This window comes from Aquarana catesbeiana, linkage group LG02 (assembly GCF_042186555.1).
Source record: "Aquarana catesbeiana isolate 2022-GZ linkage group LG02, ASM4218655v1, whole genome shotgun sequence".
Taxonomy (NCBI): Eukaryota; Metazoa; Chordata; class Amphibia; order Anura; family Ranidae; genus Aquarana; species Aquarana catesbeiana.
The window spans coordinates 503437690-503465572 of record NC_133325.1 but is presented as its reverse complement, the minus strand read 5'-3'; the positions used below and the strand labels follow the sequence as shown (position 1 = coordinate 503465572).

Sequence of the window (27883 nt, the reverse complement as noted above, 5' to 3'; positions counted from 1 at the left end):
AAACAATAAATTTTATTTTATTAATACTTTTTAGTGGGATCATTGATATGACCATGTCAACCTATAAATGCTGAACCAGCTGTGCCTGGCTGGCAGCCACCCGCTCTCTGAGGCTGAGAGTCTAAGCACGTACGATCAACCAGAAGCTGAAGTTTCATAAAGCTGCAGACTGAAGTTGTGCAATAGAAACCTCAAATGACATGGTAAGGTTAGCACATTTTCTCTATACTGAGCACAGCATAACATCCCATTTGACATCTTTCTGTCAAACCAAACATACTTCACTGTCAATGTGCTAGTGAAGTATTCTGAGAACATCTGCTATGACTTATGATAATGCTCATTATGTGTAGCATGAAACTAAAGGTAATAATGTTGGTTGAAATGACTCTTTCTGATAAAACTATCTTACCTTTACAACATAGGCCAGAAAGCCAGAACATTGTTTTAGAATGCAGCATTCATATAGAACAGGGGTCTCCAAGCTTTCTAAACAAAGGGCCAGCTTACTGTCCTGCAGACATTAGCGGGGTGGGCAGACTGTGGCTAGTGGGAGTAGGAAATGCCCAAGGGTCATTGGAAGTAAACAATGTCCCATCATTGGTTTTAGTGGACTGCATACTGCTCTTTTGTTGATATCAGTAGGAGGAACCCCATCCTTGGTGTCCGTGGGAGGAATAGTGCTCCATCATTAGTGTCAGTTGGAGATGGAATAGTGCCCCAAGGGCCAGATAGAGGCAAGCAAATGGCCACATCCGGCCCCAGGACCACAGTTTGGAGTCCATTGATATAGAACATCTGTGAGGGTTTTAGCTGCTATCTGTTTCCCCATCAGAAGCTTCTCTTTCACTCCATCTATCAGAGACATAATTGGAAATGAGAAGACATCTCCCCAAAATTAGGGGAAATACCACTATTTACAGTTGTCACTAGAACAGGTGTCCCTATTGGAAGATATGCCCTCCAAGCTTGTGTCAGTGACAACAGTAAAATTTGCATTGCCCCTCACTGTCTGTCCTACTGACAATGGTAGCCACACTATATCGTATACACCATATATGTGGGCTTGCTTGCAGTTTTACTGTAAGCAACATCAAAGCATCCTTTCAGACTCCTGCAAAACTGTGACAGCACCCCGGCTTGATAGTGGGTCCCTAGGGTGTCATGGTGGCATGCCTGATCTCTTCAATGCAATGAGGTCAGTCCTCTCTAAAAGATCCTCCAACCTGACATACCCAAGACCATTTTGTCTAACCAACAAAAGGAATTGACATCCTGTTCTAGTAACTATAGGGTCCTTTTATTATTTGTTATTAGGCCTTTTTGGATATTTAAGTAATACTGCAAAGAAATACTGCAAAGACCACAGATAACCAGAATGACCAATACAAGTCTAAACAATGTTCTGGTTTAACAATGTTGCATTTACTTGTCAGTAGTTGCAGCAAACTACAAATCATTTCAGTAAGCTAATCTCAATTAAAAATACATATCCACCAAGCTAAAAAATATTAGTTTAATAGCTTAAACCCTTCAAGCTTAGCTGTCCAAGGAAAATGAAAATACAATAATGAGCTAAGTATGTTGTAAACATAAAATAATCAGAGTTGACTAATAAATTGACCATTCTCTATACCCTTTTTAAAATTTAGCACTGGTGCCAAGAATTCTCACCCTTCAGAGCTATTAAAATATTAACTTTCAAGATATTTTTATCAAGACATATAAACCATGCAACTGCCTAAGCATATTTCATAATATTGTTACTAATTTTAGAATTGCTGCAAGAGTTTATAAATAGAATGTGATAAAGACCTGGCTGATCCTTTGAGTATATTCCACAGTCACCTTGATTTGATGGTTTGGAGCCAACCCAGAGTCCTTCCTTTAGGGTTACCTTCAAGGGCATATCTCCTTTTCAATTGGCTCTTCACTCAAGCTTTTAAAATATATCAACAAATGCACTTTAAAGCATTTCGAGTTTACATACCATTTGAATGGGTGGATTTAATTGGAAACCTTTGCATTTTACCTAAGTATTGCAAGCTGCAATCTCACAGAATCTCTCTTTTTACATCAGTAACTGTCAAAACACTTTCATGTTTAAATTGTGCACCACCTCATTGGAAAGCCTTATTTAGATTATTTATAGTTAAGATTAAGTCGTGTTCAATCAAATTTGTGTTAACTTCAATCCCGCTGGTTTACAAAAAAAAAACTGTAGTGTGTACCTGTCTTTAAAAGGAAACACGAAGCAAGAGCAGGATCTACGTGATTTGTAGCTTAGCCACTGAGTGATTGGCTTTTTGCAGTGATTGGGTCTAGTGAAAGAATGGCTAACTTTAGGAGCTAATTAAGTTATCTAAGGCAGCTGCTGATCATCAAAGCCCACTAGCGATTTGTAGCTGCATAGATAAGCATTGTAGCCAGCTACAGCAGTAAATATATAGCTAAATGCAAAGTGCCAGTGATCATAAGCAAATAGATTTGTAGCTGATACAAATCATTATTTTCAAATTTGTAGTGTGACATGATCCTTAAGCTGGTCCAGGAAGCAGTAATGTAACTAGCAAACGTGTGATTAGCACAATTTGACTTGCAGAAATTACAAATGCTTTGGTAGTTAAACCAGTAAAGACATATGGAATTTGTATTAAAATATGCAACTAGCCGTTTGAGTGGAATTCCATTTAAATGAAATAGGGAGAGAACCTCTCTATAGGACAACAATGGAACATGAAAATCTAAGTGACTACTACAAGCCATGCATATTTGATAAATAAAATACAGATATGTTTGTGAAAATTCTTGCCCACCTCCCCAGGGTAATGGAATATATGGCCATATGCTTTATGCAAATCATTACCATTTTCTCCTTTTTAAAATACATTTCTAGAATATTATCAACCTCCAGCTGCAGAGAGAGAAAATGGAGTACACATTTTTGCTAGTGTAGTAATCCTTGTCCTGCCAAATTGGAAGTGGATCAGGGGGACTATATTCTTGCAGGAGTCCTGGAAACCATAACGTTTCAAATGTATTTTACATTTTCTAGCACATAAATCCCTGCATATGCCCTACACAGGAGTTCAGTAAGGTAGTGGAGGGGGGTGGTTGTTTATTTGTTATTTTTTTTTTCGTTTAGTTATACAAAAATGTATGGCATTAAGCTTCACCCTACTTTATCTAAATGCACCTTAATCACTTATCCAATCCATATTTTAATGCAGTCACACTATTTTTGGCATCTGTGAATTCTGTGAATTTAGGACTGGTCATTTTTTTCGAATACTGTTTTTATACAAGCCAAGGCAAGCAGAATTCAAATACAAATTACTAATAGACTTTGGAAACATGTAGCAAAACAGTATTTGTTACATTTCAGATAGTGAGTGCTGTCAATATAAATTATATAAAATTAGCATACATCGGGTTAAGCATTTATAGGCCAGGATTAGTAAATACTAACAGGTATTTTCAAGCCTATCCCTTAGGCCACAAGCATGTGTAAACTTTACCTGGAGATTCTCACAAGGAGTGAGGTTTATAAAACAGATGTTACTGATCTTTTACATGTATGTGCAGAAAAATAATTTTTCATGTGTTTGGCTTAAACGTGGGACTGTTATATTGAGGGTGGCATCCATATTTAAATAAGGGGGCTGAAAAAATTAAATATGGGGATGTATTAACAGGTATCAGACATGTTATAAATGCCAGATGAATAGCAGGGGAAGACGCCAACTGTATGATTGCTATAAAATTCAGTTTAAGAAGTGTGCAAAAAGAACACTTGCAGAGTCCAAGGAGTAAAGGATGCCTGTCAGGGCATGATCAGTCTTGGGGTACTCAGATGCCGCTCTGCCCCGTCTCCTTGTTGTTGAAATAGTGGATCTTGTCTCTGGCTGTCTGTGTATTCCAGGATGACCGGAAGCTCCACGCTGACCAGCCTGGAACGCGGAAGCCGAAATGACATCACCGGGGCAGGGCGGGCATCAGAGCTTAGGATTATCAATCAGGAGAGGATACAGGATACAGGCTACGCCCTCGGAGCTCACAGCTCCTTCTAGAGGCCAGTAGAAGGAGCTGTGAGCTCCAAGCGCATAGCCTGTATCCTGTATCCTCTCCTGATTGCCAATCCTCAGCTCTAAAGCCCACCCTGCACTGGTGACGGGGACCAGCCAGCGGAGCCCGCAGAGCAGCATCTGAGTACCCCAGGACTGATTATTCCCTGAGAGGCATTTTTTACTCCTTGGATCAGTGGCAGCTGGTGAAGTTTTAGGATGGGTATACAGCTCAGGGTATACAGCTCAGAATCACAGATCATGGAATACTGCTGAGGCTATACAGCTCAGCCTCATCACAGATCAGGGCAAACTGCTCTGCTATACAGCTCAGCACCCCACTTATAGAACTGGGCTCACCTGGGTCTCGCAGCGCTGACCTGACAGCAACCCCCCAGGCTCATGGGCCAGGTGGCTCTGACGGCACCCCCCACGGGTCTTGCAGCTCTGACAGCACCCCCCGCGGGTCTCGTGAAGGCTCTGACCTGACAGCAGCCCCCCCAGGAGGCTCTGACAGCAGACCCCCCCACAGGTCTCGCAGATCTGACAGCACTCCCCCGCAAGTCTCATGGCTCTGACAGAACAGCAGCCCCCCCAGGCTCATGGCTCTGAAGGCCCCCCCCGTGGGTGGTCTGGCACTTACCGCGGGGCTGTGCTATCATCTCCAGGTGCTCCTGCCTGTGTCTCCACCAGAGCTGCAGCTGATGGAGGTATTCTTCCTCCTCTTCCTGGATACCTCTTCCTGGATACCTCCGTCCGCTGCAGCTCTGGTGGAGACACAGGCAGGAGCACCTGGAGATGATAGCACAGCCCCGCGGTAAGTGCCAGACCACCCACGGGGGGGGGCCTTCAGAGCCACGAGCCTGGTATCACTGATCTGCCTCCTGATTGGCGGGGAGGAATGTTAGTGTGAAAATAACGAAAATTTATTCGCTATCGTCACACAATTGGGTGGGATCGGGGCACACTCTCTGCGCCCTGAGCCCACCCTATTTTGAAGCCTATTAGAGCCTCTGGCTTTAATCTGGTGCTTCAAAAAAAACCCGGGCCGCCACTGCCTTGGACTCTGTAAGTGTTCTTTTTGCGCACTGCTATAAAATTCAGTTTACGAAATCATACAGTTGGCGCTCCCAGCCCCCCCCAATCATCTTCCACTTGTTCACAGAGGTACTGGGCACCCTCTGAGGATGGCTGCCTCCTTCTCATAGGAAACATCAGATCATTATTAAGAATTGCTAAGGGCATTATACAACTTGGCGCACCAATATCCCCCCTATATCTGAATGTTATAAATGCTGCAATCACTATTCTGATCCTCAAGTATTCGCCAAATGCACAATGGAACCTACAATACATTTATGATGTAGACCCACTTTTTCTGGGTACATTCTAGTGAATAGGCTGATTCCTTCACTATAGGATTGTAGAAACTTGTTTCAAAGCAACTGACACTGTAAACAGCTATGGCTCTGCACTTTTAAAAATTTGGGAGTGAAGATGGGGACCTCTAACACCAGAGATATATCTAAGGCCTCAACAGCAAAAGTGGTAAGTCCACAACTGTAATTGTTTTTTGTTATATATATATACTTTATTTGATTTTATATTATATACAATAATAATTGTCATCACATATACCAATAGAATTAAACAACCTTTTACAGTCACCCACTGAAAAAGAATTCCCCCCATCTCTCCCATTCCCCCCTCCCCACTACCTGTCGGTCTCCCTTTTCTCGTTTCTTCCTCTCTCTCTATCCCTCTATCTATTCCACTACCTACTCTTTTTCTGTGTATTTTTTGGTTCTCTTTAAAGCTTTCCATTTTTTCCATATGCTCTTAAATCTTTCTACCCATCCCTCCTCCCCACCACTAAGGTATTCTATTCTAAATATATAGTCTATTCTTTCAAACCATTCCTTTATTGTGGGTTTTCCTGGGTGTAACCCGGTATTGTTCCTTTTGCTGCATTCAGCAAAAATGGGATTAAAGTTCTCTTATGTTGTTTTTTTTAACTACTTGTTTTATGGAATAAACATGTCCATGGATCATTTGATATAACTTTCCCTGTAATTTCCCCTATATACTGTTGGATCTCTTGCCAATATTGCTTTATTTTTTCACAGTCCAACCACATATGGGTCATGTTGCCTATCTGTTTACATCCTCTCCAGCATAGTGGGGATTTATCTTGTTGGTATTTTGATTTTTTTTTTCAGGTGTTATATACCATCTCACTAAGCACTTATAATTCATCTCAATTGTTTTCATGTCGGTCGCATAATCGCGTACTGCTCGCATAACTTTTACCATCTGTTGCTCATCTAATTGTGAACCCAACTCCCCTTCCCATTTTTCAATCAATCAAGGTCTTTCCAGTCCCTCAAAGTCTGTATTTTATATATCCAAGATATTCAATGTTTCAGTGTTGTCTGTATATTACAGAGACGTTCTATTGGGTTTAAGTTCTCATCTGTTCTTTGGCTGTGGTGGTATTGCCACAAAATGCTTCAACTGTAAGTACCTCCATTCAATGATCTTTAATAGATCACTCTAAAGTTTTAATTCCTGCTACGTTTTTATTTTCTCTTTATCTACTACATTTTTTAATTGTGCATTTCCTATCCAACTTCCAATAAGTGTCCCTTTACCCGGTAAAAAAAGATTTGTCCCAGAAAGTGCAATTAGCGGTGAATTATATTCCCATTTTTCTTTCTTATAAATTATATCCCATACTTTAAATACATTTCTTGTCAAATCATGTGTACCTTCATCCAGTGTTGTATACTTTCATGATATCCATATATTTTTATCTAACTGTGTTTTACTCAGTGTGCATTCCATATCCACCCATCTTTTTGCATTTTTTGTTTTTGTTCATTCTATCATGCGTGCCCTTATTACTGCATTATAATATCTTTTTATACCTATTGCTGCTAATCCCCCGTGCATTTTATCCCTACTTAAGATCACGTATTGTATTCTTGGCTTCTTACCCTGCCAGATATAGCTCGAAAACATTGTTTTAATTGTTATAAAAAAGACCTGGGGACGTGATATTGGTATCATTTGAAATTTATATACTATTTTTGGGAGTATTACCATTTTTAACATGTTTATCCTTCCTATCCAAGACAGAGGGCGTGTTGATACTTTCTTGATTTCTGTTTTAATGTCATTGAGCAGAGGGATATGATTAGCTTAGTACAATTTCCCGATGGATGTTGTCAATTTTATTCCAAGATAGTTTACATTCTTTCCCCTTCCATGTGAATGGAAATTCCCATTGTAATGCCAATACTTCCTTCTTACTTAATTTATATTTAAGATTTCTGATTTTATTGGATTAATCTTAAAATGTTAAAGTTCCCCATAATTTTTCAGTTTTTTCATTAAGTTGGGAAGTGTTGACCTAGGTTTAGCTATATAAAACAAAATTTTGTTGGCGTATGCTGCCACCTTATGTTGTTTATCTCCAATCCTTGCCCCCCTCCATATCTGCACTATTCCGTATGGTTGCCAGAAAGGGTTCCAACGATAGCACATATAGGAGGGGTGAAAATGGGAATCCTTGTCTTGTTCCATTTAAACATCTCAAAAGATGATGATGACATACTCCAGTTAACTTTAACCGATGCTGTAGGGTGGTTATATAGATTTTTAATCCATTGGATCATTTTTGGTCCTATTCCCAAGTTTTCTATTGTATCCATCATAAATTCCCAGTCTACCCTGTCAAATGCCTTTTCCACATCTATTGACAGGAGTAGTACTGGGGATTTCCCACTTCTCTCCCTTTGTAACATTAACAGTGTTCTTGTCCCATTATCTTTACTTTCTCTTCCAGGTATGAACCCTGTTTGGTCTCCATGGATCCACTCCAGCATTCATTTTTTAATCTTGTTGCTAGTACTTTTGCAAAATGTTTAGGCCCCTTTCACACTGGGGCGGTGGGGGCGTCGGCGGTACAACAGCGCTATTTTTAGCGCTGCTGTACCGTCGTTCTTGCAGCAGTATTCGGCCGCTAGCGGTTCGGTTTTAACCCCCGCTGGCAGCCGAAAAAGGGTTAAATCCGCTCGTACAGCGCGGCTATAGCCGCGGTATTACCGCGGTATAGCCGCGCTGTCCCATTGATTTCAATGGGCAGGAGCGGTTTAGGAGCGGTGAATACACCGCTCCTTCCCCGCTCCAAAGAAGCGGCTCGCAAGACTTTTTTTACCATCCTGCGAGCGCACCGCTTCAGTGTGAAAGCCCTCGGGCTTTCACACTGAACAAACAGCGGAGGCTGTTTAGGGGCGGTTTTCAGGCGGTATTTTTAGCGCAATACCGCCTGAAAACCACTCCAGTGTGAAAGGGGCCTTAGTGTGGGCATTTAACAATGTTATTGGTCTATAGTTGGAACACAGTGTGACATCTTTTCCCTCTTTGGGTATTACCATAATATGTGCCCATAGTGATTCTCTCCTCATTACCTCCCCCTCTGCCAGGCCGTTTAGATATTTGCATTGTTTTGGAGTAAGTTGTTCCCTGAATTTTTTTTTAATATCTTATTGAAAATCCATCAGGTCCTGGGCTCTTCCCTACTGCTGTACTATATATTGCTATTCTAATCTCCTCCTCTGTTATTGGGTTTTCCAAGGCCTGAAGTTTTTCCATTGATACTTTTGGTGAAAGTAAAAAAAAAAAAGGGCACAACTGTGATAAGTTAACAGTAGGAACACATTTATACAGAAATAAATATGTTGATCTTCCAGGACAGAAGATGTATTTAAAACGGGGATTATGCCATATGCTGGTTTTACTGCAGCTTGCAAAATAACACACTTAAATCCCATTGATTCTGGCACAGAATCCAGACAGTACACAAAGAAGATGTGGAGTGTGTGGCAAGCTTTGACCTCTGTATCTATTACAAAACTTAACAGCACATGCACAGCCAAGCATCTACAAGTCATGAGCTTAATTACCATTTATAGGCAAGAAATTAAAAATAACAATAATTAGAGGACAAAAACAGCATGACGGGTTACCGGGTTACCTAAAGCTCCATCTATTTTCTTTTTAAATAAGTCAACAGAACAAATAAATTGAACCTTCCAAGTTTCATAGAGTGTTGAATATAATCGCAGTAGCACTGGTTTACAAAAAATGTGCAAATCATGCATCAAAACTGAGTCTAAACCAGAGCAGATGTTCAAAGTAGCCAATCAGGTTTCATCCTTCAAATGAAGCAATTTCAAGTTTCTGTAAACTTATCTTTAGATATGGGCATCCCTAATCATGTATTAAGTGTAAGAAGACTTTAGGATTTTTTTAAGCTACCGATGTAATCTCTGGGTACAAAATTAGGATATGATTTATTTCAGATGGTAACATTATGGGGGTCTCCTAATAACATGCATCAGTCTTACTTCATCTGAGAGCCTCAATCTATATTTCAAGCTGAGCGTAAGAAACAAAGGAATATGGAAGTCTGTAAAGCGGGTGAAGTGATACTTATTTAGATAATGTAAGAATCCCTACATGTAAACTTATGTTTATTAGTCTAAAGCTGTACTTTTATATTAATAAACCTCTATTTATAGGCAGCATTTATGATGCATGCACCTTTGAAATTAAATTAGTATTAATTCAGTTCCCCTGTTTGTACAGGACAAGTGTTTTTATATCCTCCAGCAGTAAATGCTAGCCTATTCTAAATCTATCCAAACATTACTATATTGCTCTCATTCAGCCCTGCGGCTTGAACTGGAGAAATCACTTGTTTCCCCCAACCATTTTAAACAGTGTGGATGGAGGAATCTCCCCTACCCACTTGTGTATTCAGATAGCCGCACACTCGTGCTGATCTGTATACCTGCTCTGCATCTGAATTTTCCACCCAACTCCTTCCATTTCCGGAACAAAGTTTGTCAAGCTAGGTCGTGCCTATAGGCCCACCTACAGCTTGAATTTTGGCCATTTCAGCAGGGATTGGCCAAAGTTCAAGCCATGTTTAACCGCTAGCTGGCCAGCCACTGCGTTATACTGCGGCAGGTTGGCACAGCTTCGCAAATCGCCATAGCTATACATCACTCCTTTAAGACATCATAGCAAGCATGCACCACGTGTCCCCGGAGCCGATGCACGTTCCCGGCGGGCGCGATGTCCGACGGGCACCCGCGATTGCTTAAGACAGAACAAGAACGGGGATGTGTGTGTGTAAACACACAAATCCCGTTTTTCTCAGGGGAGAGGAGACAGATTGTGTGTTACTACTAAGTAGGAACACCGATCAATCTCCTCCCCCAGTCAGTCCCATCCCCCCTACAGTTAGAACACACCTAGGGAACACAGTTAAACCCTTGATCGCCCCCTAGTGTTAACCCTTTTCCTGCCAGTGACATTTATACAGTAATCAGTGGCTATTTTTAGCTCTGATCGCTGTATAAATGTCAGTGGTCCCAAAATAGTGTCAAAAGCGTCTGATCTGTCCGCCGCAATGTCAAAGTCCTAATAAAAATCGCAGATTGTGGCCATCACTAGTAAAAAAAATAATAATAATAAAAATGACATGACTCTATCCCCTATTTTGTAGATGCTATAACTTTTGCGCAAACCAATCAATATACGCTTATTGCAATTTTTAATTTTTTGGGGGGGATATTTTTTATAGCAAAAAGTACAAAATATTGTGTTTATTTTCAAAATTGTCACTCTTTTGTTTGTAGCACAAAAAATAAAAACCTCAGCGGTGACCAAATACCACCAAAAGTAAGCTCTATTTGTGAGGAAAAAAGGACATAAATTTTGTATATGCACAACCGCGCACATGTCAGTTAAAGTGACGCAGTGCTGTATCGCAAAAAATGGCCTGGTCAGGAAGGGGCAAATCCTTCAGGGGCTGAAGTGGTTAATCTTGCATGATCGCTTTTGAAAACAAAGGCTGTGCCAAAGCTGTATATAGGCTGGTCAGCTGAATGGGCATGAGGGGCAATTTAAATGTATTCTCTTCAGTCAAAGCAATATGGCAGAGGTGAATAATTCCCTTTTTAAACGATTACTCTTTTGCACTGAATTCTAATATTGTTTTGATCCAACAACTTCCACATATGACAAGTTAAGTGTCATTTATATGAAGTATTAAGTATCAAGACTACAGGTATTAGAATGCCACACTTGTAATTGTAATTCAATTGTAATCTCAGTGAGGAGAGGGACTGATGTGAATGTACAGTATATGTAAAATCCTGCATAAAATGTCAGTACTATAATACTTGTAGTAAATAAATGATGTGAGGACCCAGGGTCAAGTACAGCTTTCAGCTCTCTAGTTAACCTAAACAACAATTTAGTCTATGACTGTATAGACAATTCTGGGACAACATACTTTCAGTATGATACATTTGATAATTCGGCTGCCAGCTAAATACAAGGCATAAGGGAGGCATGTAATAGCTCATTTAAAATCCAAGGGTTAGAAAGACCAGACATATTTTACACAACCAGTCTGCAGTTCCCTCCCTTGTAACTCTGTGCAAGAGGCAGTGCCCTCTGAGCTATTTCCATTGTGAACTCCTCATTTGTATTTGTAAAAAAGGCTCAAAACTAAAACCCTAGTCCCACATCTAGTATTAAAACTTTACCAGCTGTAAGTGTATGAAGGGTCACTTGTTATAGATGGACCTTCTGACAATAACTTGATTTCAAAAACCAAAGACAGGCATTTTCATTTGCCAAATAATCATGGATTAATGGGAGGTTACAGTGTCTCAATGTCCTGGGCAAGGGTGCTAGTATTCTTTATGAAAACTAACAGAAACAAAAGATTGGATTTACAATAAATCCTTTAGACTACCCTAAAGAAAAGTTACTTCTAAAATTTCTATTCTTTATGAAAAGTAACAAAAACAAAGCCTTATTAACAATGAATCCTTTTACCTAGCCTTAGTGCTAATTCACATTATGTCCAATGGCCTATGTTTTTTTTTTCACACTGGAAAAACGAAATGCACTTCTGGAGCACATAGATGTGATGTACTGGATGACACCGCATGTCACCACACAACAGCACAATACATCATTGCTGCCGTGCAGTGTCATACATGAAGTGTCTACAAGACACTTCGATAAAATTGAAGAAAAAAACAAGCAGTGTGATGCTCTGTAATGCGCATCACACTGCTGCCTGCCAGAACCAACACTGACACTAACCCGCTTGGTAAAATGCTGCACTTTCCAGTGTAGGCTTGTGTAAATATAGCTTTCAAAAAAAGAAAAAGTAACTCCTTAAATGTTAGGTTCTCCTTTTGGAAACCTTATATTTTTTATGAGAAGCAATGGAATTTGTCCTTTCTGTTGCAATGAATCATTTAGGCTAGTTTTAAAGTGATATTTTAAAGATATTAGGCTTTTTTTTTTAAGGAGGTCCATACTTCATATGATAAGTCTTTTTTTATTAAAAATTCCTTTTGTTTTCTCCTGCAACCTTTTCTATCCCCCTTGCCTATTCCACTGCTAATGGGACACCTATGAGTGCGCACTTCTGGCAGTGCTGTATGCCTCCATAGACACACTGACAGCACCCAGCATGCAGGCAATTCAGAAGAATGTGGATGGAGATGGCCTGCAGACAGACAGCACTCACAATATGAAATAAGATTACATAGAAACACTTATAAGCGGCCCATACCTTCTCATTGCCATACACCACCCATAGCATTACTATAAAGACCTGATAAGCCATGAAAACTGTTATCACCACATGAACGTTTAAAACGATGTCTTTAGCCTGCTCCACATGTAGACCAGCTTCTCAGGCACACCCTCCCCCTATTGAGACATAATTATTCCCACTACTGTTGGTCTATGCATGGTTAACTTGTTAACATTTGCTGTTTTAAATTGTTGTACAATTTTCAATGTACACTTTTTGCCCTTGCTGATTGTACACTGTTCTTTTTCATAAATAAAAGATGTTATGGAAAAAAAAAAAGAGGGAATATTTTTCAAGTAAGCTTACATTGGATAGTCAAATATAACTATTGTTTGCATTTCTATTTCATTATATAACATTAGCATTGTAAGTGTATGGTGTGACCATATAACATCCTTAAGGTTAAAAAAAAAAAAAAAAGCAAAGAATTTAGTACCACTTTAAAAAAAAAGTTGATTATGTTTTATTCTTCTCTTGAAAATGTTATGCATTTTAAAACAGTTATAACATACCTCCCAACTTTTTGAGTTTGGAACAAGGGACACCTATTAGCAAAAGTATGTAGGCATAGGATACCCCCCCCCCCCGCCACACCCCCTTAACGGAGAATTATATAAAAAAATGAGTTAAAATCACAAGTGCTTTTTTTACCACTACTATTCCTTTATAGTGGCTTTTGAAATTTACAAATGCAGCAAGTTAGAAATGGGATGAAAGGTTTAGCACTGTAAAACATGTTTTGAAAGATTAAAATGTGCATTTTATATATAAATATATAGATCGGCCCAAAATGAGGAACAAATGAGGAGGAAAGAGGGGAGAGGGACTTTGTTCTAAATGAGGTACAGTTGGGGGCTATGGCTATGATAAGCATGCAGATATAATCATATACTTTAACAGTACTGCCTTTATCACTTTCCACCTGCTATCTAAAGACGCTGACCCATAGAACTTTTTGTACAATACAAGATCATAGAATCTAGAAACTGCTTAAAAAGGCCATTTATTGGATTGTGACAAGTGGACGATCTATCACTGGCTAAAGATGCAGATAGTGAAATTGCTCAGATCAATAAAGTTTTATTCAAAGTTTAAAAAATGATAGAGAATCTTAAAAAAAAGTCCCACAAGACATATAGTGAATTGCCACTGCTGCTCACTTCTAGCAACTCATTTTGGCCAAATCAGCCGTCATAAGGGGCTAGCACCAGTATGCCTACAATGAATTTTAAAGGGTAAACATTTGCATAAACCACATACCTGCCATTAAAGCGGACCTTTAGTAATTTTTTTCAACTTTCCATCTATTAAATCTTCTACCCTTGTTGTTTTAACTTTGGATAGTAAAACATTTTTTCTGCCAGCAAATACCTTATACAGCCCACTTCCTGTTTATTGTCTGGTCATTAGCCTAGACTTATGACGTCATGCACAGCTCTCATGAGAGTTTGCCAGGAAGGGAGGGGGGATGAGTCATAAGGGGACCAATGAAATCTGCAGAGCTGGAGGTGTGTGTCTGTGTAAATCCAGGAAGTGAACAGGCAGCATCTTCAGATGCCCACATTTAAAATGGCTGCAGCTAGACTTAGTGGAGGAAGATTTCTGCAGAATATTTGGCAAGTACAGAATCACATTATATATACAATAATATGCAAAGTGGTTGGAGGGAAGCTTCAGAATGGCAAAGATGTTTTCATTAAAAATTATGTGAGCAGACTGCAGTTCCTCTTTAAGGCCTCACTGACATGGAACACATTGTAATTGAAGGGGAATTTTCCATGCAGATATAGTAATCATTAAAAAAGCCTCAGAAAATAAAATACATAAAAATAAAAGCAACAATAAGTGAAAAATCTCAGAACTGACTATAGCATGAATCATTTGCTAATACATACATTAACAACGTAAAAATATATTCTCTTCATCCTGCTTGGCCATATAGAGATTAGCCAGGCCAGGAGTAAATTTCACACTCATGGCATCCCCTTTAATTTGTATACAGTATAATAGTTGTAATCAAACCAAAAATTATTTCTTGCTATTGCAAATTTTTAAGATTAATCAAAAACAACGCTTGTGGCTCCAGTAAGTAACTTTTTTCCATAAATGGCATTCAACAACTTTCAATCCCTCCAGCTAGTATGGTGGCCTGAAATTACAGGGGGTGCCCGGGGGTATTTAAGCAGACCACTCACACTGGTCTTTGTCTGTTCCAGTGCGCGGTACTACACGTCACTAGGCCGACTCTTCCAGCTCACCTCATGTTCGTGAGTCTGTGCATTCGAAGTGTGACGCGGCTTCTCTGTTCATGGTATCCGTCGGCGGTGTCCGCTCACTGTTGCAGGTAGGTTTGGAACCTTTCGTAACATGCGCAATCTTGCGAATTGTTATGCTTCCTATCCCTTTCGTTAAAAAAAAAAAAAAAATCCTGCCGCCGAGTTGTCACCCATGTCCCAACATCATTTGGCACAGGTGTAGTACGATCGTAGGTTTCTTCTGCCTTGTTTGTCATCCCATTTGCAAACATACAATTCATTTGTTGATCAAGCCTCCGAGCTGCTGTCAGTCGTTGTCCGATATCACTCGACATAGGCTTCACTGCTTTATAGGATTCACTGTCCATGGGGTTGCCGTCTCATCCATTTGGAGATGAGCATGTATTGCCTGTACGGGTTCTGTGGCAGATTGAGGTGGTAATTAGACCCACTTGGTGCCTTGCCTGCACCTTGATTAGCCTAATGCCGTGTACACACGGTAGGACTTGCCAATGGGATAACCTCTGTTGGCACATCCAATGGAAAAATTTAGAACATGTTCTCTACCTAAGTCCGTCGGAGATACCGACAGAAAAAGTCCGATGGGGCATATACACGGTCGGAATATCCGACCAAAAGCTCCCATGTGACTTTTTCTGAAATTCCGACCATGTATACAAGGCATTAGGGGTTGGGTGGTTGGTTTATGTTCGATTTCGAGCTAGGGGTGGCATACACTCTACAACCAATTTGTATCAGATCTATTTAATACTACTTAATACCGATTCGTATCGGATTCCTTTCATACATTTATAACCAATTCTTATCGGAGTCATCTCTCTTTACAAACCGATTCGTAGCAGATATCATTGCATACGTTCAAACCACTGTCTATCATGTTCCCCATTCGTAAAACTGTCATAATTTTCTTGCCTTATCCCCACTGCCTTCATTTAACTTACTGTATCATTCGCATGTATTCGTACCTAGTCGGTTTCTCAAAAATCACTACCACCCAGCCGTAAAATATTCTACACCCCATGCAAGTCCAGTCGCACCTGTGATGTAACGATGCGTGTCAGTCCACTGCTCAGGCCGATTCATATCAAGTCGCGTCGGCAGCAAGAATGATTCGAATCCATGCCACTTACTCACACTTCAGTCAGTTCCGAATCTAGTCGCACCAGCGACATAACGTCCAAAATTCTCGGCTCTACATACCACACCATTTCAGCCCGATCCGAATCTAGTCTCATCAGCACAACGATTCGGATCCTCGGCTCTACACTCAACACCATTTACTCACTCTTCAGCCCAATCATAATCTAGTCGCATCTGCGTGACATCGCGGCGGCACAACGATTTGTATCCTCGGCTTTACATTACTTATCAAGCATAAACATAAACACATCTCACTCCATCTATTCGTACGTTGTTGCGGTCGGTCATTCCTAAATACTCAAATTCCGCTATCTTTGTTTTTGCCTACCTGATAAGGCTGCTGCTTAATCGTTGCAAGCATCTCTGCAAGTGGCTCAAATTGGCCACTCTTCATCTCCAGTGGCAAATCTGCCATTCACCTATTCTCTGTTGCTTCCCCCTTTAGGTCAGTAGAGTTTGAGTTGGTCCATCCTGCACCAGGTTTGGATGATATTCCCTCAGAAGAAAAAAAAAACACACACTGATAACAGGGCTCGCACCTGTTATCAAGGGGGCCAGCCATGCACCAAACAGCTCTTTGCAACCCCCTTTTTAATTAATTTCCTATGTCATCTTACTACAGGTTCCCGGTCGACCCAGTTCTCGACTCCAACCAGGACTTCACAAGCTAGGGCTCCTGAGGCGTAACTGTGACATACTTCTGTGCACTTCACTCTGTTTTCGAAGCGAGATCCTTCACAAGGTCGCTCAACGTCAAGCTTGCTGGCAGCGCAAGCGTTAGCAGGCCGAACATACATCAATAAGCTACAGATCGCAACATTCCTACTTAGAATACCAGACTGCAGCTCCCCACCCCAGTACGCCCTGGGGGCTCTGGTTCACAGGTTTGTGCCAAGCACAGATCGGCACCTGAGCTATCAGTTACCTGGCCAGTCACCTCCTAGCTCACCTCGGTTGCACCACGCATTCTTTTGAGACTTCTAAATTTCCACTCAACAGCTTTCGTACGCAGACCGGCTTCACTTTACTATGCCTGTCGTTCCTTTTTCTGTCCTCATTTTTCTCCTTTTTTTTTCCATCTTTACCTTCCCAACGCATCTGTCCCCTCCTGCCTTTTCAACTTATCTTAACATATGCACTTCCCCTCTCCTTGTCTTTTAGCCGAAGCCATGTCACAGGCAGACAACGAAGACTTCACCTCTGCCCCTCCATCACCCTCTGCGGGTTCAGAAAGCGGCAGCACTCAACCTCCCAGAGCTTGGACCATCCCCAAGCTCACAGTAGAGCTGCAGCACAGGGGTATTTCCTACCCTGTCACAGCCAGGAAAGCCAAGCTTTTAGGCTGCTATCCCCAGCGGCAGCCCAACCTGGCAACCAGGCTTCTCTGCAGTCTATATCCTCGACTAAAAAAAGAAAAGGATCGGGACTTGCAACTACACTCACTGTAAGCTCCTTCATGTTTGCCTCTCATTACATAAAGCACATCCCAAAGTCACGGGCGGCATTATGCAGCTAAATACATCATAACTAGGCTGCATGCATGTCGGGTGGCTCGGGTTCTTCCTATCCACCCACCTCCACTCCTTCCCTGGCTGCCTTCCTCATGCAGAGATGCACTTGTATAACAGTGTAAATTTGCTGTCCCCTCAAAATAACTCAACACACAGCCATTAATGTCTAAACCATTGACAACAAAAGTGAGTACACCCCTAAGTTAAAATGTCCTAATTGGGCCCAATTAGACATTTTCCCTCCCTGGTGTCATGTGACTCGTTAGTGTTGCAAGGACTCAGGTGTGAATGGGAATCAGATGTGTTAATGGGGATTTGGTGTTTTCGCTCTCACTCTCTCATATTGGTCACTGGAGGTTCAACATGGCACCTCATGGCAAAGAACTCTCTGAGGATCTGAAAAACATTTTTTTGCTCTACATAAAGATGGCCTAGGCTATAAGAAGATTGCCAAGACCTTGAAACTGAGCTGCAGCATGGTGAGCAAGACCATACAGGGATTTAACAGTACAGGTTCCACTCAGAACAGGCCTCGCCATGGTTGACCAAAGAGGATGAGTGTACATGCTCAGCGTCATATCTAGAGGTTGTCTTTGGGAAATAGACATATGAGTGCTGCCAGCATCAAGAGGACTCCAGTGGCAACCTGTGAAGCTCTGGTGAAATCCATGCCCAAGAGGGTTAAGGCAGTGCTGGAAAATAATGGTGGTCACACAAAATATTCACACTGTGGGCCCAATTGGACATTTTCACTTAGGGGTGTACTCACTTTTGTTGCCAGCAGTTTAGACATTAGTGGCTGTGTGTTGAGTTATTTTGAGGGGACAGCAAATTTACACTGTTATACAAGCTATACACTCACTACTTTACATTTCAGAAAAGTGTCATTTCTTCAGTGTTGTCACATCATAGATATAATAAAATATTTACAAAAATGTGGGGGATGTACTCATTTTTGTGAGATACTGATATATATTTTTGCAAGTTAATTAGTGGAATGTTAGAATCACTTTTGGATTTTTTATTGTTTCCCTGTTGTAGATTTCCCCTCACTTCCTGTCTGGTAAAAGGTATTCCCCAGAACAGAAAGTGAAGGAGAATCTCTAACAGATTTCAGTATAATATGATGGGGTTGTAAGCTTTCCCCGCTCTGTCCAAAAATAGAAAAAAATGTTTTGAGTAGAGATACACTTTAAAAGCTGCCCTGCCAGCCTTAAAGTGCACCAATCAGAATCATGGGCAATTTAAACCACACATACAGTATAAAGAAAAAAAACAGAGGATATATTAAGAAAGTATGTTATAACATAAGCCTTCCCTACTGCTTGTAAACATCTTTCTTGCATACAGATCTTACCAGATTTAACAGACAAATTCTGTATAACATTTCTATATAAAATAAGGATTAAGCAGCTTACTACAAAATACCAGCTATCAATACACAAGTAGGGGCATATCAGAGTTTAAAATCCTCTAATATAAAGACATACTGTTGCCTACACTGCACATACCTCTCCGAAGGGTGTACAGTAGCTTTCAGGCCTCTCCATTCCACATGTTGAGGAAGCTCTTAGGAGATTGGTTCTTCCAATCAATAGGTCTCCTGCTGCAGGGTAGCATGCTCCGCGAGCGCAGTCTTGCTGAGCATTTGCAAAGGACAGAAAACCTATGAAAAGAAAAACCATGCATTTGTTCAAAAGAATGAAAATGTTATGAACATTACATTAAGAAATTATAAATTACAGAAGTAAAAAATAGGAACTGTCACCTTCTTCAAAACTGACATCATTTTTATTTAAAGTGGTCTTAAACCCAGGCTATGAAAAAAGCTCATTACATAAGAGTGTTCATAGTTACTATGCCACTAAAGCATTTGTTTTGTGTAGAGTGAAATATACCTGGTTGATCCTGCCTTCAGCTGTCCCTCCTATATTCTTTGTGTCCTTACTGCAGCCTGAGATTGTGTAACCCTGCTGCTGTCCTCTACTGAGCATGCTGCATTTCAGTTCCCTTCCTTCTTTTTTCTTATCTGTGCAGCCCACATGAGTATAGAGTCACACATGTGGTAAATGATACTCCCCTCCCTCCCTTTAACTCTTGTTAAACACTACGGGGGCGGGATATAATATGCTGATTAGCAAGTAAAAAAAAGAAGCCTTGAATACAGATGCTGTCTGAACAAAATAAAAGTTAGTGTCTGTCATGTCTGACTCTGCCTACACCATATTAAAGCACAAAAAATACAAATGTGATGTTTAACCGCTTCCGGACCGCCCCCACGTACATTTCCTGCGGCAGGGCGGCCCAGATGCGAAAAGTCACATACTGTATATGATTTTGTGCACGCTGTTTAGGGGGCATGTGCGCCGCCGGCACGTCACTCCTGCTGTGATTGGACACAGCGGGAGCCAATCAGTGGGTCCAGCAGCCGTGATGGTCACCGGGACCCGCTGATCTTTCACAAGAGAGGCAGATCAGCTGTCTGCCTGTGTAAACAAGGCAAACAGCGGATCTGTCAGGAAGGGAAAGAGAGATCTTGCTGAATCATGGATCTCTCTTTTCCTTCAGTGTGACACTGCCCCACACAGTTAGTAAACACCTCCCTAAGGAACATTTAACCCTTTGATCGCCCCTGGTGTTAACCCCTTCCCTTCCCTGCCAGTGCTATTTATACAGTAATCAGTGCATTTTTATAGCACTGATCACTGTATTGGTGTCACTGGTCCCCAAAAAGTGTCACTCAGTGTCAGATTTGTCCACAGCAATGTCACAGTCCCGCTAAAAAAAAAAAAAAATGTTCCTAAATCTATCCAGTAGTTTGTAGACTCTATAACTTTTGCGCAAACCAATCAATATACGCTTTATTGGGATTTTTTTTACAAAAATATGTAGAAGAATACATATTGGCCTAAATTGATAAAGAAATTAGTTTTTTTGCATTTTTTTTTTTGTTTATAGTGCAAAAAATAAAAAGCGCAGAGGCGATCAAATACCACCAAAAGCAAGCTCTATTTGTGGGAAAAAAAGGACAACAATTTTATTTGGGTACAGCGTCCCACGACTGCGCAATTGTCAGTTAAAGCGACGCAGTGCCGTATCGCAAAAAATGGCCTGGTCAGGAAGTGGGTAAAACCTTCCGGAGCTGAAGTGGTTAATAAAGCTTTATAGGGAGCTGTAAAAAACAGTTATTTGACATTTATATTCTAATTTAAATTGCTCTTTTGAAACAGTTTTTTATTCATGTGACTGGCACAGCACCAATCAGGGCTGTGCAGGCACAGACTCATACTATAGACAGCATACATCAGCAGAGTAAGCCCCGGTTCACACAGGGGCGACTTGTCAGGCGACTTAGCCGCCTGACAAGTCACGTCCCGTTCTGTACTACAGAACCGTTCTAATAGGAGCGACGCAATTCGCTCCGACTTAGAAAAAGGTTCTTGTACTATTTTTGGGGCAACTTTAGGAGACTTGCATTGACTTCTATATAGAAGTCGTTTTGCAAGTCGCTGCTGAAGTTGTGTGCAGGTCGCCTCTGTGAGTTGGCCTGCAAGTCGTGTTGCCCCTGTGTGAACCGGCAGGTATAGAAGCCCCTCCAAGGATCTTTCCCTGCAGATGGCCACACAACAGCGCTGCAGGAATAAGGTACTTAAAGGATTTAAAAAAAACAAAATACAGCGGCATAATATATATGATTTATGTGAATAAATTATGGAAATTACCACTTCTCTGTTTAATATCACTTTATTATTGACTACTAATGGCACTTAATTTTAGAGATTGTAAAACTAAAACTGGAGAGTGCAAAATCTGGTGCAGCTCTGCATAGAAACCAATCAGCTTCCAATTTTTTTTTTTGACAAAGCATAATTGAACAATCTGAGGTTAGAAGCTGATTTTTCACTCTCTCTCTCTTTAGTAAATCAACCCCACTTGTTTGCCTATTTTTTACATTTGCCTTGTGGTAAACAAGTAAAGGGGTCATCAAGGAAAGGCAACATAACTGCTCTCACTGGGGCAGGCAAGCTGCACATAAGCCCCCACCATCACCACGTGCCTTCATTTCCTATAGACCACATGCCCACTATCACGCTGGGCATTTTTGAAATGAGGCCCCACTTTTGTGGTCTTAATACATAATACACCATCCTATGTCTGGAAAGCATGCATGCTGCAATCAACATAGCTGAAGACCTATTGTTTGTAATCTCTTGCAATGGAGACAGCCTAGCGTGCCAGGCTTCACATTTCTTTTTACTCCATTTAATTATTGTTGTAAAGAAATCTGTGAAGTCTTTCATAACAAACATTACCTAACTTAACATTTACTAATGCGCTGAATAAAACGCGCACACAATGAGAATTATTGGTACAAAATAATCTACCCTGAAGGGATAACAAATAAAGCAAGGCTTACCAAAAAGTACAATACACAGCCACATTCTTTGTTCCTCAGCACTGCACACCTGTAAGTGAAAATTGTAAATGTGAATGTAAAGCTTTGGACTTCAAAGCACAGTCTGATTTTTTTAATTGTTCCATATGCAAGGATTTATTGGGAAATACAAAAAAAATGAATTAAAGGCCAACTGAACCTTTATTTATTACCAGTAATTTTAGACTGAGTCAAAAACAAAGAACATGTCTGCACACTGGAAACCTGGCCCACTGCACTTACACACAGCCTAGCTGTATGGATCTCCAACAGTCTAACCTCCACTCCAATCCACAGTGCTTCAACATCGATGCTCAAGGAGTGTGAGCATTGCTTTTTGGTTACCAGTAGCTGGGACTGTGTATCAGACCACTTGATGACCAGACAACTACCCTCTTTATGAAAGCAGCAGACCAGATCTCCACCATGTTGTCAGCACACGGCAGTTTTCTATAGATTTAAAGTACACACAAAGTAAACACAATAACAGTAAAAAAAAAACAAAAAAACTTTATTTATTTAGGCCAGCCTGACTGCATCTCACTATTAAAACATAAAGGCTCATTTGGGCTTTAATCTGAGACTCACAAAACTCCAACATGGAATGATATGTCTATAATTAAATAAGAATCTGATTAAAGGCCAAGATACAACAATTTAGCTTAGGGTGATTTGTTACAATTCCTGGACCAGTTGGCTTATTTCCAATTGTCACATTTTAGAAATAAACGTGATTTGTGGCCTACATACATACAACATACGTACGTACAACATTGAAGATACGATGATGTTACTCCCATGTACATTTACCTATAGACAGGAAATAACTATATATTTAAGGTATGCCACTGATTTCCAAAAACTTTTAACTTTTGGTACAGGGCTAAAAGAGAATTTTCCAATTAGCTAACCTTTTGGGGTTGCCCTTCCAAAATAGAGACAGCTTCCATTAAAACCCCAAAATATGTCCCACAAACACAAACAATCCATTTTAAAGGAAACAAATCTCATATTTTCAATCATTTGACCAATGTAACCCTAACAGCTGATTTAAATTAAAGTAAATATTCCTTAGTTTTACAATTGCATCGAAGTTTTAGATGTTTCTTGTAGATTCCTCAAAATCAACACTAAAACATAATATAATGCTAGGTATTTTAAGAAAATAAATCATATTCTGTAGAATTATCACATGCAGCTTAATTCTTATAAATTCAAGTAATTCTAAATTATTCATATAAAAGCTAATTCTATAAAAAGCTCATACATACATATAAATTGTTGTTCACAGCAACTGGTCGAACTGAGCACTTTTTTTAATAAACTCAAAACAAAAATTATTAGGCTTGAACTTTTCTTAACTTCCTGTCCCAGTAACCATACAAAATGGGGGGACATTTTCTCAAAGGGGCGACACACGCTGTAAGAAAAATCTAGTCCAGGTTCTAGCCCTTCCAAAATCTATCCAAAACTACCAAAACATTTTGGCTGGAGTTTGACTTTCACCATGGTGCAGTTTATATTTTTGGTGGGGTTAGGCTTAAAAATACTGCCATGGCAGTACACCTTGACATGTCAGTTATATTTAAAGTGGTTCTAAAGGCAAAAGGTTTTTTTTTATCTTAATGCATTCATTTAAAAAACCTTGCGTGTGCAGCAGCCCCCCTAATACTTACTTGAGCCCCATCCCGATCCAGCAATGTTGCACAAAACACTCGGTTGTCCGGGACTCTACCTCCTGATTGGCTGAGACACACAGAAGGCACCAATGGCTCCTGCTGCTGTCAATCAAAGTCAGAGAGCCAAAGAGGAGAGAGGGGGGGCCAAGCCGCAGCTCCATGTCTGAATGGACACACAGATCAGCGGCTCCACTTGAGTGCCCCCATAGCAAGCTGCTCAACAGGAGGGAAGGGCCAGGAACGCTGGTAAGGGACCCGAGAAGAGGAGGATCTGGGCTAATCTGTGCAAAACCACTGCAACAGAGCAGGTAAGTATGACATGTTTGTTATTTTTAAATAAAAAAAAAAAACAAGACTTTAATATCACTTTAAGAGCTGATGGTAAGGGCAACTGAAAATATTTCTGCTCTGCTTAGTTAAAACCAAATTAGACAATGGACAATTTGCAGTCATCTATGCCACTAGTACAGGGAATACAGTTTGTGGCAATGAGGTAATATTTTGATTTACAAGAGCACGTCAAAATAATGTGGTCCCTTATTATATTTTGGGCCTTTCTTGCTTATTATCTTAGGTGAGATCACCAGACGTTGTAAATATAGTCTTTTTGTTCGTAAATAATTTCCTCAACGCATGGATATAAACTTTATTTGCACAATGATGGGATATATGGCCAACAAACAACATCTTATCAGTTTTTACCATACACATTACTGTAGTATAAATGAACATACATCCAGTATAGTGTTATGGAACAGCGCAAAGCATAATGTGAAATCAATCTTCTGACTATTCCTAACTAAAAAGTGTTACATCTCCTCTGGGTTATTGAACTTTGCCCATCATCAATTTACTTTGCACCTCCTTGTTAACAAGCCTAATAAACCTTTGGTTCCATATCAGACCAATGGGACTAAATAGTTTTCTTGGTTTAATACTTTTGCTTTAGAAATAATGTTTAATTAAATTAGATTCCTTTATGTATAGTATTAATATCATTACTAGCTACTTTTTTACTAAAACATTACCACACAGATCACTAAAAAAAATTCTTCAGTCATTAACAGGTTGTCTCTTATAAGTACTTGCAAATACTGCTATCTTTAAGCCCTGATGCACTTGCAGGAAGAAACATATACAGATTATTTTCTCTCAACGTACATAAAGAGAAACATCCTTGTATACTTTCAATTAAAGATTTCTCCCTTTATACAAAAATCAGCCTCAGGTCAATAAAATGTGCAGGAGAACTATGCATAGCTTTCAGCATTGTAGTTAGACTCACCTTGACTTTCACTTTCCTGATATCCAATTCTGTGAAGTTGTTTCCTCCTCCACCCCAAATCCCCACTGTAATGCTCCTTCTTGAGCAGCGTTTTTAAAGTCAGGTACACCTACAAGTCTACGCAGTGTATGTGATAAGGGTGTGTGTCAGTATCCTCATTAGACATACACACCCAAACATGGTTACTCATCACATACCATACCTTAGACACAGCACGCCAGCTGCACAGGTAAAGCTCTATGCACAGGACATTATCAAGCTACTAAATCTCAGTCTGCCCAAGATGAGACTGCCAGCCTTTCTGGCACCGTGACAGTTAGTTATTATGAGCCTAACACTCATCCACAGGTTTGAACAAAACTGTAACACTTAGGAGTTACCCATAACTTCTGGGAGGAGGGCTGGCATTGCAGTATTGCTTTAACAGCTATAGATTCTACAGTACTAAGAAGTTAGTGACCTGGTGTGAATTTTAAGCTCTAGCTAGAATTTTTTAACTCTTTTTTTAACGCTCAATAGAAAAAAAAAACATCTCTGAAAGATCACTAATACTGCAGCTATAGATTTATTAGCCAATGGATGTGGAGATAAACATCTTTCTGTAGATGACGTGCACCTTTAATAGCCAATAAGAAGACATTTTTGTTAATGTAACTTTAATTCTTTATTATGTAGCAAATGCTTACCTTGCGGCAAAGGTTAGGATACAGGTGAATACTCTGCAGTTACAATAATATGGATTTCTTCTCCTTATTTACTTTTTAACAACACAGTAACTACTGTATAATAGAAAAATGCAGAGCAATGATGCAGGGCTTACATATGGGAGGTTGTGCAAGGTGCAGGGGCCTTCTGTGCCGATGGTGGCTGATAAAATCTCTGGAGAACTCTGTGTTCATTTTGATTGCCCCCAGAGTCCATGGCAGAAAACACATTAGTCCTTTGTCAGGCTCCCCCTTTGCCCCAGTAAGGAGAAGTGATCTTGCGATATCTTTGTTTACTACTGTCAGCTAACCAGGAAGTGATTGAGTGATCACTGGATTGTCATCTGCCGATCAATGGAGCAAAGGCACTGCTCCTCGGGTACAGTGGCAGCCGCAGTCACTTACCTACCTAAAATGACATTGTTAAAGCTGAGCTCCAGGGAAACTAAATGTCCTCCCGTGCAGTGGGACTACACCTGTACTGCAAGGGCTAACTGCTTGTTTATATCCAGGGGACCAGGTAAACCAGTTTTACTTACCTGATCCTTCACTCCCACAGGCTCCTCTGTGCTGCTAGCTAGATCGATCTCTGCAGCCTCTTCCCTGCAGGTCAGATGCCCCTAACATCATCAAAAAAATATAAAAAACTGAAAAAAGTCTGCGCTAGAAACCACTAAGTGCAGCTTGCAATCTAGGCTAATATGAACAAAGGGTATCCCCACTCAGAGGTGTGGAGAAAGAAGCTGACCATATGAGTGACACAGCATACAATGTTGGAGTTTACAAAAATATTTTATTATATAATAGATTCAAAGGTCATATTAGACTAACTCTGATTAGAGACAGGTCATCTAATGACAAGCTTGGTATATATCAGATGGTCACTGAAACAGCATGGCCAGCCTGTATGGCTACTCAGACATAGACCAATGGTCACAAACAAAAAACAAAATAAAGAACATTGACACATAACACATAAAACATTTGTCTGGACATCAGATGATCAATGTACAGGTGGCCAATACACAGTGAATTGCCGTATGGCCAGTTAAATAACAATGATAAATATATGGCTTAACCACCTGTGCAGAAGTCTCTGAGTGCTCGAGCCACTAGAGGGTGGGGAGATGAAGGGTGGGGAAAGTGGGGAGAGAGAGATGGAGATGAACAGTCACTGAAGCATCATTCATAAGGGGAAAGGGGGAGCATGTTGCTGAAATATCTTCCTAACATGATAAAGAGTTCAAATCCACAAGTGGCTGATTACTGCAATCCTACAGCATGGGATTGTGCTTCCAATAGAACAATGTGTAGAGGATCTCCAAAAACACCTCTCATGTGGACAGACAGTGATACAATCAATGGCCCCTGTGGGGGAGTGTGTCTAAAAAGTGAAAACTGCAAACAAGGCTAATATAGTTCACGTTCACCATAAATCGACTAGTCTGCCATATAAATGGGGTGAATGAGCAGCCTGAAGTTCTGTCTATGATGTTGTGATAATTAGCCGTCACTCTGTCCAAATAAACCATGGGTTTGTTCTATCCGTATGGCAGTCCAGTGTCAGGGCTGGCTCAGCCCTTCCTTCTCTGAGCTGACCACTCAGCTGTCGGCTAATTGCCAGCTCTCATCTCTCTCCACAGTTAACCAGCTGTTGTGGATCTGCTCGTCAGTCCCGCCTACTTCAAGATCTCCAGCTCACTTCATTCCTGCCTTCACCTTGGTCACATCACACGAAACCATCTCCTGCGTTCCTGTTTAAAGACTGGCTTTGCTGACATCCCTTCTGGCTCCTTATCCTGCTTGCTGTTCCTCTACTTGGATCCCTGACTTCTGGCCTGGCTGATTACTCGATCTGGTTACTGAACTCTGACCTGGCTGATTACCCGATCTGGTTGCTGAACTCTGGCTTGGCTGACTACCCAATCCGGTTACTGGACTCTGGCTATGCTTTGACTACACTTACTCTATTTACCTTTTTATTTTTATTAATAAACAATGGTGATTTTACTGTACTTCTGTCTCGGTCTGGTTCATGGTTTCTGACATCCGGTAATTAATCTTGTCCACATGGAAGGTTACCAACCAATACAA

The 27883-nt window shown here is 40.5% G+C and overlaps 1 protein-coding gene and 1 long non-coding RNA gene across 2 annotated transcripts in view; one reads left to right on the top strand and one right to left on the bottom strand.

The window, feature by feature from the left end:
- LAMB3 (laminin subunit beta 3) overlaps positions 1-25354 on the bottom strand; it is a 100371-nt gene extending 75017 nt beyond the window's left edge. The window contains exons 1-3 of the mRNA XM_073615763.1: positions 25086-25354; positions 22104-22152; positions 19198-19352 (exon numbers count right to left, since the gene is read on the bottom strand). Of these exons, the coding sequence (XP_073471864.1) occupies positions 19198-19352; positions 22104-22128 (180 nt within the window). The 5' untranslated portion in view covers positions 22129-22152; positions 25086-25354. The remainder of the gene's footprint in view (positions 1-19197; positions 19353-22103; positions 22153-25085) is intronic.
- On the top strand, positions 42-27804 carry LOC141128465 (uncharacterized). The gene is made up of 2 exons (XR_012241694.1): positions 42-203; positions 27433-27804. It is a non-coding gene; the product is annotated as an uncharacterized lncRNA (long non-coding RNA).
- Positions 27805-27883: the final 79 nt, after the last annotated feature.